This window comes from Miniopterus natalensis, chromosome 4 (genome assembly GCF_054644295.1).
Source record: "Miniopterus natalensis isolate mMinNat1 chromosome 4, mMinNat1.hap1, whole genome shotgun sequence".
NCBI classification, from domain to species: Eukaryota; Metazoa; Chordata; class Mammalia; order Chiroptera; family Miniopteridae; genus Miniopterus; species Miniopterus natalensis.
The window spans coordinates 96,999,365-97,012,352 of record NC_142084.1 but is presented as its reverse complement, the minus strand read 5'-3'; the positions used below and the strand labels follow the sequence as shown (position 1 = coordinate 97,012,352).

Below are 12,988 nucleotides of genomic sequence, written 5' to 3'. Positions count from 1 at the left end.
ATCTTGCGATACACATCCATGTAATAGAATGTATAGAAAATACAGAAAAATAGACGGGAAATTAAAGTCATCTATGGATCTCTCACCAAAAGGCAATCAGTGTTACTATTCTGGTCTATTTTGTTGGTAATATTTTATTTTTATAACCCTCACCCGAGGATATTTTTTCCATCGCTTTTCAGAGAGAGTGGAAGGGAGAGAGAGAGAGAGATTGATGTGAGAGAGACACATGGATTGGTTGCCTCCTGCACTCGCCCCACGGGGCTGGGGACCAAGCCTGCAACCGAGGCCCACGCCTTTGGCCGGAATCGAACCCGGAACCTGCAGTCTGTGAGCCGAACCAGCCAAGGCCGCACTTACTTATTTTTAATCATTTATCATCTCTTGTGAACAGCCGGCATGTATTCAACTTGCTACTTTGGGGAGGAAAGGACAGCAACAGCTAAGCATGTGAAGGTGTATCTGCTCTTGCAGGTCATTCCACAGGTGCACTGATTTTGGGGGGCATGTCATCAAGTTTCAGTTGTGCAAACTGTAAGTCCTGCGCATCAGATGCCATATCTCATGCAGGATTTGTCTGCCTTCTAATGAGTTTCTGAGCGGCCTGCCTTGTACCTTGGTGGGGTAGAAGGGGGTCTCCCAAAGGAGCCAGGACGGGGCCCTGAGCTGTGTACCGTGGGCAGCTAATCACCTCTCTGGGCCCCCCCCCCCGACCCCCGAGGGCTCGCCTAGTTCTAAACCCCACGGGGAAAATAACACGCTTAGAGTCTCCAGGGTCACCTGAGCTCCGGTAACGAAAGTGTTTAGCATTCAGCAGGCACACAGTGAATGCTAAGTTCCAACCTGGTGATTCCGTTTTGTTTTTTTTTAAGTGATTTTATTGATCTTTAGAGAGAGAGGAAGGGAGAGGGAGAGAGAGAAGCGTCGGTGTGAAAGCGGAACATCAATCCCCTGCCTCCTGCTCACCCCCTCCTGGGGATGGAGCCCACAACCCGGGCATGTGCCCGGACCAGGAATTGAACCGGCGACCTCTTGGTGCGCCAGGCGATGCCCGACCCACTGAGCGACGCCGGCCGCGGCTGCTGGGTCCATTTTTGATAATTCTGTAAGCAGAACTTAATAAGACGGTGAAACTTGTTCCTCTCCCTTACCCAGTGATCCTCGGGAGGGAAACGGTCTATTCCTGCAGCTGGACCACCGATGCTATTGATCGGAGCGTGTCAGTGAGGAACCAGCACTAAAATGCTCGTGGCAGGGGGTGTCTTTGAGAAACTGCAGCACAGGCTCAGCTCGATTCTTTTTCATGACAGTGAGTACACGCCAGGCGCGTAATGTAAATGATCTGGAATCCTCAGAAGAACTTGGAAAGGCAGGTGTCACTGTCTCTTGTTAGTCAGCCCGGAAAAGGCTCAGAGAGGCCAATCGCCTGGCCCCGGGTCGCACAGCAGGGGAGCCGCGGTGACCTCTCCTCGTTCTTAGACTGGGGATCATGCCTGTGCTTTCAACGGAGGTGAAATTCACAGAACATGAAATTAATCACTTTCAAGTGACAATTTAGTGGCATTCGGTGTATTCATAGTGTCGTGTCACCACCATGGGGTCTAGCTCATTACCCCAAAAGGAAACCTGTACCCCTTGGGCAGTCACCCCTCCCTCCCTCCCTCCCACCCGCCCGCATCTGGTGACCAAAATCTGTGCCTGTTTCTATAGATTTGCCTATTCTGGGTATTTTATGTAAGTGGAATCATATGATACGTGACCTTTCGTGTCGGGCTTCTTTCACTGAGTATAATTATTTCAAGGTTCATCCCCATGGCAAGTATCAGTACTTCTTTTTATGGCTGAAAAACAGGCCGTTATATAGATATCATTACATGTTAACACATGTAACATATAATAATATTATGTAATACATACATAATTATGCTTATAAAATATATATTGTATTAATCCTCATGGGAAGATATTTTTCCCGTTGATTTTTAGGGAGGGAGGGGTAGAGAGAAAGAGAGAAACATCGACGTGAGAGAGACTCATAGACGGGTCGCCTCCTGCATGTGCCCTGACCAGGGCTGGGATCGGACCCGCAACCCAGGTACGGGCCCCTGACTGGGAATCAAACCTGCGGCCCTTGGGTGCGAGGACCAGCACTTTAACCCCGAGCCCCGCTGGGCCAGGGCTGCATATAAGATATTAAATATTATCTATGTCCCACAATGTATTCATTCGCTGACGGACATTTGGACCTTTCCACCGTTTTGCTTCCGTGAATGACACTGCTGTGAGCGTGTGTGTGCAAGTATTTGTTTCCGCACCTGTGCTCAGTTCTTCGGGATTCACTTTAAAAAAAAAAAAAAAACTCTTTATTGATTTCAGAGAGAGGAAGGGAGAGGGAGAGAGAGAGAAACATCCGTGATGAGAGAGTCATTGATCGAGCCCACAACCCGGGCATGTGCCCTGACCGGGAATCGAACCCTGATCGACTGGACCCTAGGTCGACGCTCAACCACTGAGCCACGCCCGCCGGGCTGGATTCCCTCTTTGAGGACAGCAGCTGCACCATTTTCCATCCCCGCTGGCAAGGCCAGTGCCCTGGATCCTCACGTGGGGGCCGTATCTTGGAGCCGGGGGGCCCTCTCTAGCCCGTCGCGGGGGCGCATCCATCGTCAGCCCCGACAGCGCTGCTGCTGATTCCCCTGGGAATGCTGGCCGAGGAGCCGCCGGCGTGGCCTGGGGACGGCCTTCAAGTCCGTGAACTTGAAAATTCGCAGTCTTACGCGCTGGAAGGGACTTTGGAAGAAATATCACCCCGACGTAACTTGTCCCGTCTCTGCCTGAGTGCGGGGTGCTCACGACAGTGACGCCGTCCCCTTTCCCTGGAGCCGAGATCTCCTTTGGAAGCCGAGGTCGGCAGAAGGCTCCCTGGAGGCCTGAGCAGCGCGTGGGGGGTGTTGAGGTGAGCAGGGAAAGCAATGGGGCAGGACCGCCCGGCAGAGGAAGTGTCAGGGCAACATTTCCACCTGGTCCTGGGTGCCGGGTGTGCAGCGGCCTCCTGGGGGTCCTTAGGCGGACAAGCCTGGGGGCGTCCCAGCGGCCGCACAGCCGCTCCCTGCTTTCTCTCTGCCCGCCCCCCCCCCCCCCCGGGGCATCTCTGGGCCTGCGAGTCTGAGCCCCTCCTTAACTCCTTGTCTTGGGTTTTCTGGGGACACTTTCCAACCCTCCAGGACAGGCCGGTGTGACGCCCGTAACTAAACGTGTCCCTTTTCAGACTCCACACCTCAGTGAACGGTTCTTGTTGACGTGAGGAAGCCAAGGGCGCCTCAGAATCCACAGGGTCAGAGCGGCCTGGGGGGGTGGGCGGAAATGAAGGCCCCCCAGCGGCCTGCGACCTTGGGACCCCGTCCGGGTCCTCGGGCGCCACTTGCTGCTGGCCAGGGAAACCACCCGGGGTCTCAGCTAGGAAATAAGTCAGCGCCGAGGTGCCAGGGTCACCTGGGGACACACGGGCGACACAGACATGAACAGGTAACGTTCAGCTCGCAGCGTGGCTGACCTCGCCGTAACTTCTTCCTCTGCGGAACTCTCTCCCAGCGGCGGAACAGGACTCCTCGGAAGCCGGTTCCTTTTTCACTTATTTACTTTTTTCTTCCATCCTGGGAACGATCCAAGGCCTGGGTATCTATTGCCCGAGTGAGCGGCAGCTGTGGACATGTTAGAAGGTGAGCGTCCAAGAGAAAAGGCGCTAGAGCCGAAGTAGAATGTGTCACACGTGCCGTCCTGGGGGAAACTCAAGTTCAGCTGGACGTCGTGGCCGAGCCCCCGGTCCCCCAGGCCCCTGGCTCTGGGGCTGCCCACCGGAAGGCCGGCTGGCGCCGAATCACCCTCAGAATTAACAACCCGCCTGCTCCAGGCTGGCCGGACCCCAGGGGCAGCTTTCCCCGGTCTCCTGGCGCGGGGATTCGGGTGAGGGCCGGGCAGTGGGGAGCCTTCTGGGAAGCCATCTTGCCCGTCTCTCCCCTCTTTCCGTACTCTGCTTATTAATAATTAATTTTTCCTTTTAATTGCCAGCCCTCTGGATGGTGTTTTTGGACCAGGACAAAGCGCACTTTGCTTTTTTATATTTCCTTTCATTCTAATCACAACCCCCCCCCCCCCAGGCTGAGTCTCCTTCTCAGAAACCCGGCAATTAAAGGAGGAAGCCAGCCTCTCGCTAACACTTCATCTGGAGCTTCTTCGTAAATAATTAACCCGAGGACGTCGGGCTCAGAAAACAAATGGATGCCCGCCGCCCCCCAGTGCAACCCGCGTAGCTGCGTGAGAGCTTCCTCTCCTGGGTTTTCAGCCCATTCACAAAATCCAGGACCCGACGGAGGCCTTTCCATCAGCAGGAGCGAGGTCTCTGCTCTCGGACCCTTAGAGGAAGCCGGCCGGGCGGCTTTTCTCATGCACTTAAACTTGAGATTTGCTCACGAAGCCCTGGTCTCGGGCCCAGGACAGGATTTTCTCCCACTGGCGTCTCATGGGCCCCCTAAGGCGGCAACCGGCCTCCCACCGGGTTTATTTTGATCTCCTGCCAATCAAGCCTCACCCCTGGGGGTGCCAGGGGAAGGGGAAGGGTGCGGGCTGTGGGCACCTCAACTCAGATTCAGGCCTTGGCTAAAACATGGGGGGGGGGGTGGCTGGTGGTTTCTCTCCCTTTGTCTTTTACTTTCTCTGTCTCTTTCCTCCCTCCCTCCCTCCCCTCTTCTCTCTTTCAACTGGAGTGAAATTCATAGAACATAAAATTAACCAGCTTAGTCACAGAAGCACAGATGACTATACGACTCCACTTATAAAGGTCCTTAGAGGGGCCGAATTCATAGAGACAGAAAGTAGGAGGGAGGCTGCCAAGGCCCGGGAGAGGGAGAGGGGTTTGGCGTTTAATGGGGACGGAGTTCCCGTCTGGGAAAATACGCCGAACTGCACATTGAAAAGTGTGTTAAGATGGTACATGTAAAATTTTACGGATACTCGACCCCGAAAATATTCACGCGACTTAAAAAAACTAACCGTCCGAACGTACAGAGTCCGCAGGCGTTGAGCACATTTGCACTGTGGCTCAGCCAGCACCTCTGACTAGTTCCAGAGACGCTCCTCACCTCAAAGGGAACTCCGACCCGGGCGGCCGCCGGGCCCACTCCGCCCGGCCCGCCCCGCGCCCGCCCGCCGGGCGCCCTCTGCGTGGGTGAAGGTGCTTATTCTAGACACTTCTGATCCGCGGAGTCCTGCCACGCCGGGCACTTGTGTCGGGCCTCTTCGGGGCATCACGGTTGGGGGGGATCCCCCCACCGCTCGGCGCGTCAGGGCTTCGCCCCCCTTCGGGCTGCGTAGTGCTCCGTCGGGGGAGCTGCCACCCTTTCTCGGTTGGTGCGCCCCTCCGCTGGCGGACACACGGACGTTTCCACCTTTGTGCTGCTGAGGACACGTGTGCACACGGACGTGTTTGGGGCCCTCTGTTGGGGGTTGTTGGGCTGCTTTTAACTCGCCTGTGGCCAGGCTGGTCCTGCCGTGACCTCCCGCAGCTGGTGGGACGAGCAGCGCCTTGGAGAACCTGCCCGGTGGCATGTCTCGGGAGGTCACAGCACTCCGGGGCCACCCAGCAATTAAGGAGCGGCCGTGTCACGCGCCCCGGGGAGGGTGCCCAGGAACTAGGTCGGGCAGTTCCTTCTGCAAGTGCCCCAGAAGGTAAATCACGGCCTCGGAGGGCCAGGTGCCCCGGAGCATCCACCTCCCTGAGTCACCTCTCCCGGGGCGGGGAGCCTCACGGCAAGTCCCTGGACGCCCCGTCTCACCTCAGCCCGAGTGTGGACGGACGCGCAAGGCGCGGGGCTGCCGGAGAGGGAGGGAGGACGGCGCCCCCGAAGTCCTGCCCCGGCGCGGCTCCCCTGGCCACACCGCGGGGGCCTGGGGCTGCCTGGCCGCGTCTGGTGAGAGCCTGGCTCCAGAAAGCAGCAGGCACGGGGGCTTTGAGGCTGGGACGGCCTTACGGATACCCAGCCCGAGTTTCCCAAACCTCTTTCATTTATTTGGGTGAAATTCGCACACAACGAGCCACTTCACCGTGTACGCCCGGTGGCATTTGGTACGTTCGCAGAGCGGGGCCCCACGCCCGCCGTCTAGTTCCAAAGCACTTGCATCACCCGGAGGACACCCCACGCCCACACTGCGCCACACCCCAACCCACGCCTGCCGACCGGAGTCGTCTGAAAATTCAGCCGCTGGCGGGAAGCTGGCCCCTGACCTAGGGTGTCGCGGCAGGGGCTCCGCGGAGCCGGGCCAGGAGCCGGGCCGGGAGGGAGGGGTGGGGACGCTGGGGTGTGTCCGGGCGCGGGCTCGGGACTCCCTGGGCGTGAGCTGTCCCGGGAGGGACTGGAACGTGTACTTGTTTGTGTCGGAGGCTGGAGGGTGTAGAAAGCCGGGGACAGCGGGGCGGGCCGATGGCCCCCCGCCGCCTCTAGGGGTGCGTGGTCCCCGCAGGCTGATTTCTGTCTGAGCCTCGGCCTCCTGGTCCCTAAGGGGGGCCGGCGACCCTGCCTGATCAGGCGCTGGGAGGGCGCCAGGGCAGGTGCGAGGGTGCCCGGCGCTGAGGCCGGCACACAGGCTGGCCGGCGGCGATGGCCTTGGTGGGGCTGTGGGTGGAGGTGCCAGGAAAACCCAGCACCCGGCACCTGCGTCCAGGAGAGAGTGGACGGAAAGGGAACGAACGAGGGCGAGACGCGTGGAGGAATCTGCCGCGAGACCCAGGAGAAGCCGGAGAGCCCGGAGCCTCTTAAGAAACTCGGGGCTCTCTCCCCGACCCACCTGTCCCTGGCCGGCCTGGTGCCCTCTCCTCTGAAGCTGGAGGCCGGGGAGCAGGGCGCCAAAGGCCGCGGCTAAGCTCCGGGCCCGCGGGCGCCCCGCCGGAGACCGAGCCCGCGGCTGCGCCCAGGTGGCCCCAAGGAGGCGACTCTGCTTCGCTGCCTTTCCACCTTCGAGGCGCAGAGCCCCGCGGCGTGCCGGAGGGTGCGCCCCTGTTTCCTGGTGTAGCGGACGGTCCCTCGGAACCAAGGAGGATCTGGAATTCCTTCTGCTCGCGAGGAGCCCCCCGACGGCCCGGGGATGGCGGGGACGCCCCTTCCTCCAGGCACCCTCGGCGAGACCCCGCCTGACGGACCCGGGTGTCCGTTTCCCAGAGCTGAGGGAACAAACGACCGCGACCCGGTGGCTTAGAAACGACGGCGGTGATTCCCGGGCAGTCCCGGGGGCCGGGACTGTGAGACGAGGCGTCTGAGGCGTCGGCCGCTCTCGCCGCCCCCGGAGGCTCCCGGCGGACCTGGGCTTCCCCGCGGCCCTGCCTCGCTCCCATTCCCGCGCCCGTCTCCTGTGGCCGCCTTCCCCCCGGGTGTCCCCCCCTCTTCCTATGGGGACACCAGTCCTTGGGTTTAGGGCCCAGTAACTGCCTGTATCTGCAAAGACCCTACTTCCAAATCCAGGCACCTCCGGAGGGCCCGGTGGACGTGAACTGGGGCTGGGGTACGCTATTTGACTCGGCGCGTAAACAAACGCTCCAAATGACAGCAGCTGTCCCCAGATCCTAAGCGCGCGAACCTGGCAGGCCGGGCCACCTATTTCCCGTCTTCTCTTTTGAGAGCTATGACAGGTTGTGGTTTTTTCCCTCGAGGTTAATACTTCTATAGCTCCCTGTGCCCCTTCCCAGGCAGCACCGCCCGCCCCAGGCCGCCTGCGCCCAGGGACAAGGGGTCGTCTGGGGCGGGGGAAGCCGGAGTTCAGGCCGGACCCCTGGGAGGGGGCAGGAGGCGGCCGAATCTCTAAAACTGAAGCTTATATGACTGGTCTGTATCGAGGGACAAGGATTTGAGTGGGAGTGTATACCCGACCCTTCCCTTCCACTTTTTTTTTCTGAGAAAAGGGGCCTTGCCAGCTGCCAGGGGGTGTGGCGAAGGATTCCCGGGTTGTCCGTCATAAAGAATCGCTGACTGCTGGCTGCTGTTGAATCCACGGGGCCTGCACGGTGGTGGTGCTAAGAAACAGGTTGTCGAGTGAATAAAGTGATGTCAAAGGAGGGGCCCAGAGTCCCCTGATTTCCTCTTGGAAATGCGCACGTGTGTGACCGTGACCCCCAGAACCCCGCTCCTTAGGGGACCGATGAGGGGTGAAGTGTGGGGCAGTTCATGAGCAGACGGCCCAGAGCACGGCACCTTCCAGAAGACCTGGAGGAACAGGCAGCCGGTGGGAGGCGGCCACACACGCGGGGAGCCCTTACTGAGGTGCACCGTCACCCCCGAGTCGGTCACAGGCGTTCCGCCCGGCTTGGGAGTGAGGGACAGGAGAGGCTTTGTATTTCGGTGCGCAGCAGTGATGAGCACTGGGTGCGAGAGCACCTCGGACCGCGCGGGGAAGAGTGGCTGGTTCCGTTGCGGATGCAGACACGAGGGCCCAGGGAGGTGAGGTAACTTGCCCGAGGTCACACAGTCAAGATGGAGAAGCGCCTGCGTTACGCAGTTACCAGAGGTGGCAGGTGGTGAGGCGCCAGGGCTGGGGCCTCATGACCTCACCGGTGTCACGTGGCCTCTTTACGACGGCGACGCGTGGCCTGGACTCACGGCTGGCTCTGGCCGTCCCAGCCCGTCGCCGCCACATCCGTGGGACGCCGTTAGACCTCCGGTCACCGAGCGCTTGGTGACGGATGCCGTGCTGTCCCTTGGCCGCGGGCCGCCCGATAGTATGCTCTGCACCCCACGGCGGGTTTTCCTGATGGCGTTAAGCTGCTCACTGCAGATTCAGGGGATTGTTTGTAAGTGGAACAAAAGACACATTTTTGTTTTTGTTGCTAGGAGGCCAGGGACATACTATAAAAACGAACTAGGTGAAAATAACCCAGCTTTTGATTCCCACAGGGGACGCCTTGTACGTAATAACTCTAGATGCCGCCGACAGTGGGTACAGCGCTTTTCTTCTGAAGGCAAATAGCTCGAGATGGTGGCCAAATTATTTCCCCCAAGTTTGCCCCTCCGGAGAAATTTGACCACGTTTGTAAGAACAAACGTGCAAGTTACCAATCAATGTAAAAGGAATTAATCCGTCCTTGGTAACGGGAGGCCTGATGTCAGCTGCGTGGGTCGCAGGGGCGGAGAACGGGACTGAGGCCGGCCGACGGCATCGAACGGCGGGCGGGCGAGACGGGACGCCGGGAAGGACATGATGCCTGGGCTTTTGAAAATTTAATGTGGCTGTGACTCGACACTCGGACCCCTGCTGTTTGCCCGGGCAGAGTGGAGGATGCTGATCTGCACGAGATCATTGCTATTCCAATGAGACGTTTTTGTCTGAGATGAAATGAGATTTCGGAAAACATCGCTTTCCTTTCACGACCGTGAGCCGACTGTGAGCTGGCGGCCGGGTGCGCCTTCCCGGGACGGGACCAGGCCCCAGAGCAGATGTAACGGATTAGTCAGGGTTCCCATCTGCTAACGGCCGCTGCTGTCTCCGCATTTCTGGACCAGTATTAGAGGAGCCGGGATCTGCTCCGCGCAGGGTCCGGAGGCAGCCGGAGCTCAGGCAGCCTGGGCCGCCTCTTCCCGGCCGAGCGGGGAGAACTGGCCCCCGCAGGGCTTTGACTGCTTTGGCCTTAGTACTGGGAAAGGACACTTCTGTCCGATTTCACATTTCCAGTTGGAAGATGGAGATGAAGGTCCAAAGAAGGCCTCTGACCTTCCTGGAATGTGCACATTCTTGACCCCCCCCCCCCATTGCTTTTCAGAGAGAGTGGAAGGGGGAGAGCGAGAGGGAAAAACACTGATGTGAGAGACACATCAATTGATTGCCTCCCACATGCACCCCAACCGGGGCCGGGGACGGAGCCTGCAACCGAGGTGCATGCCCTTGACCAGGGTCCAACCCGAGACCCTTCAGTCCGCGGGCCGACGCTCTAACCACTGAGCCAAACTGGCCAGGGCGCATTCTTGATTTTTAAAAACGATTCCTGCAACGGTCAGAGGGCTGCTGAGTGGGTTTCAGCACGTTTTTAAGGGCTCCTGCTTTCGATTGCCCTGTTCATCCCGCAACAGTAGCCAATGCTGTTGCTTCCTCCCCTACTTGGACACATCGTAAGACAATAAAATAGGCTACACAGTCTTGGTCTGAAGGAGTTTCAAGGCTGCAAAGCCCATAATACACTGTGAGAAACTCTCAAAGTGGGGCCAGGTATCAAAATTTCAATTAAGTAATTATTTGTGTAATTATATGCGCTTAATGGCTGTACATCTTCTAGGCCAAATATCCCTGAAGGAGAGGGACCTGATCTGATCTTTGTCATCATCACATTCCCAGCACCTGGGACAGGTGCCTAAATCTTTTTCTCTAACTGAACGACTGTCACAAGGGTTTAACGCTTGTTATCTTTGGGCGATGTCTCCTGCATGAATTGTTTTCCTTAATAATTCACTTATAGAGCTCTCAACATCCGAGTCACCCACCCATAAGCTGGACATAAAGTGAGCACCCGTCTTAGTGGGTAACTGGGATTCTTGATGTTCCTCCGTGTGGGGACAACCTGCATGTGAGCTGATTAGGTAACTGGGTGGGATTTAAGAGGAGCTGGAAAGCAGCTTTTTTAAAGAAGTCTAACTTTCCCATTAGATATTAATTCACTCGAGTAGTGAAGGTTTTGAAGTCTTCCAGTTTCTCCATTCGAGGGCAGGAATGACACCCGAAGCCCTAGTCTCCCAATATTTTTGCAGGCTTTGTCGAAATGGACACCCGGGGAAAGCTGTGAGGATAATCTAATATTCTATCTACAAATAACTGGGCTATGCTTCATTCTGATGGAAATTAAGCAATTTTCAGATCCAGACTTTGAGAGAAACACCCGTGGATCGCATCCTAAGGAACCTAAAGAATTAGCAATTGACATTTAAAAGCATTTATAATCTGTAGTATCAAAGCTCCACATATCACATTATTACCAAGTTCCGCCCTGGCCGGGTAGTTCAGTTGGTTAGTGCTGTTCCCCATAGGCCAAGGTTGCTGCAAGTTCCAAGTATGCTGTCATTTTTCTCGGTGACCGCAGTTCTGTCTCCAAGATAACCAAGCTTACGGGAACCAGATCAGGAAGCCAGATCTCAAACCTCCATCTCCCGATGCCCAGGCCATCTCCAGCTGCCTATTTGTCACACAAGCTGCCCAACATTTAATCTGCGCCCAGAAGTGCGCCCGGTGGTTTGAGAAGCACCAGAGAGCTGGGCGTTTAATTCTTGAGATTATTAGGAGATTGAATTCTTTGGAATCACCCCGCAACCTGGGGAAAAAAAAACAGGTGAAAACGTCCACTTTGATCAATGACAGCAGAAGGAGCCTTCCACTCGGTGGGCCATTTGTAAATATAAAACAGTTGCCGGGAAATCACGTTAGAGGTGAATGATCTCCTCCGTTACAATGTATCCTTTTCTTTAATGCAATTTAGTTAAAGCAGAAAAGAACAGAAGGGCTCGGGGAGGGAGGGGCCGCGTTCACTCTGTGCTTCGGGGGAGTTACTGGAAGCAATCGGTGGAGGGAGAAAGGTGATTCATAGAAGACGTGGAGCGGGGCGCGCCGAGGCCTTCGGCCCAGGAGGCCTGGCCCAGGGCCCCGGCGGTGCCCACGGGAAGCTGAATTCAGAGCTTGTGCATCACAGACCCAGGGCCGCGGGCAGCCTCCCGAGGGAGCCCGGGGCCAGGCTGCAAGGGCACCTGAGGCCACCCGGCCGGTGCGCGCGGAGCCCCAGGCGCGCGGTCCCGGACCTCACGCTGCCGTCCGCTGAAGAGCCCGGCGCTTGGCTAATTCTAAAGCGCACCGGGCGCCGGGAAAGGCGCGTCTCCATTCTGTGGCCGCGGGAAGGCCGGACCTGCTCCGAGACGCCTCGGAGGGAAGCCTGACCCGCGGAGCCGCGCGCGCCGGGTCTTGCCCGCAGGGTGCACGTGCGAGGCGGGCCCCGGCGCGGGCTCTACAGAGCGGGCCCCCCCGGGTCCTGCCCGGGCTGCTGCGAGGCGCGGGCGGCCCCCGAGGGTCGCGGTGTCTCGGCGTCGCCAGGCAGGGCCCGGCCGGCTCGGGGCGTGGCCGCTCGGCCTCGGGCCCCGCCCACGGCGCCCGGGGGGCGGGGCCCCGCGTCACGTGACGGCGCCGCCGAGCGCGAGCGCCCCGCCCGGCGGGAGGAGTCCCGGCCGCGACCCGGCCCGCGCGCTGCTGGAGCCGCCCGGCCGCCCGCGCGCTCCGCACCCGCGGCGCCCCCGCCCGCGGCCCCTCGCGCGCCGGCCCCGGGCTCGCCGGCCCCGGGAGCGGCCTCAAGATGGACGAAGACGGCGGCGGCGGCGAGGGCGGCGGTGAGTGCCGGAGGTGTGGCTGGGCGGGCGGCCTGGGCGGGGCTCGCGGGCGCTCGGGGCCGGGGCCGGGGTGCGGGGGTCGCGGGCCCGGGTCTGCCGGGGGTGCGGGGTCCCGGCAGCTTAGGGGCCGGCTGGCGACGCCGAGGCCCGCGGCGCCCCGGGCCCGGGGACCCAGGCGGGGGTCCGGGGGGCCCCGCGGAGGGGCGGGCGGGGTCGCCGTCGAGCCGGCTGGGGCCGCCCCGAGTGTCGGGCGGGGTCCCGGGGGGTCCCTGTCCTGGGGCGGGCGCCTCGGGGGCGACCTTCCCCTCCTGTTGTCACCAAGGGCGTCCACGCCCTCCGGAGCCCCGCCGCAGGCGCACCCTGAGCGCCCTTCCCGGGTGGTGGGAAGTGGGGGAGCCCACGGGAGACGGGGAGGGGAAAGTTTCGAGTTGGGGATCCCCGGGTCCGAGAGGGGCGGGTGCGGGGAGAGGGTTGGCAGTCGTGACAGTTCCCGGGCGTGGGGTCCGAGCGGCCGGGGCGGGCGGGGAGGGGGCCGCGGGCTGGAGCGCACGCGGTTTACGCGCGAGGGGACCGGGAGCGGGTCCGCCCGGAGC

At 59.7% G+C, this 12,988-nt stretch overlaps 1 protein-coding gene across 3 annotated transcripts in view; it reads left to right on the top strand.

Annotated features, from left to right (window-relative positions):
- Positions 1 to 12,988, top strand: part of CYTH3 (cytohesin 3) — a 103,011-nt gene that overhangs the window by 31,685 nt on the left and 58,338 nt on the right. The window contains exon 1 of one of the 3 annotated variants that reach the window (XM_087816998.1): positions 12,316 to 12,395. The exons of 1 other annotated variant lie outside the window; for it this stretch is intronic. In XM_087816998.1, coding sequence (XP_087673124.1) covers positions 12,362 to 12,395 — 34 coding nt within the window. In that variant the 5' untranslated portion in view covers positions 12,316 to 12,361. Of the gene's footprint in view, positions 1 to 12,315; positions 12,409 to 12,988 lie in introns of those variants that run through there. One more of the 3 variants, XM_087817000.1, reaches the window with a different exon arrangement.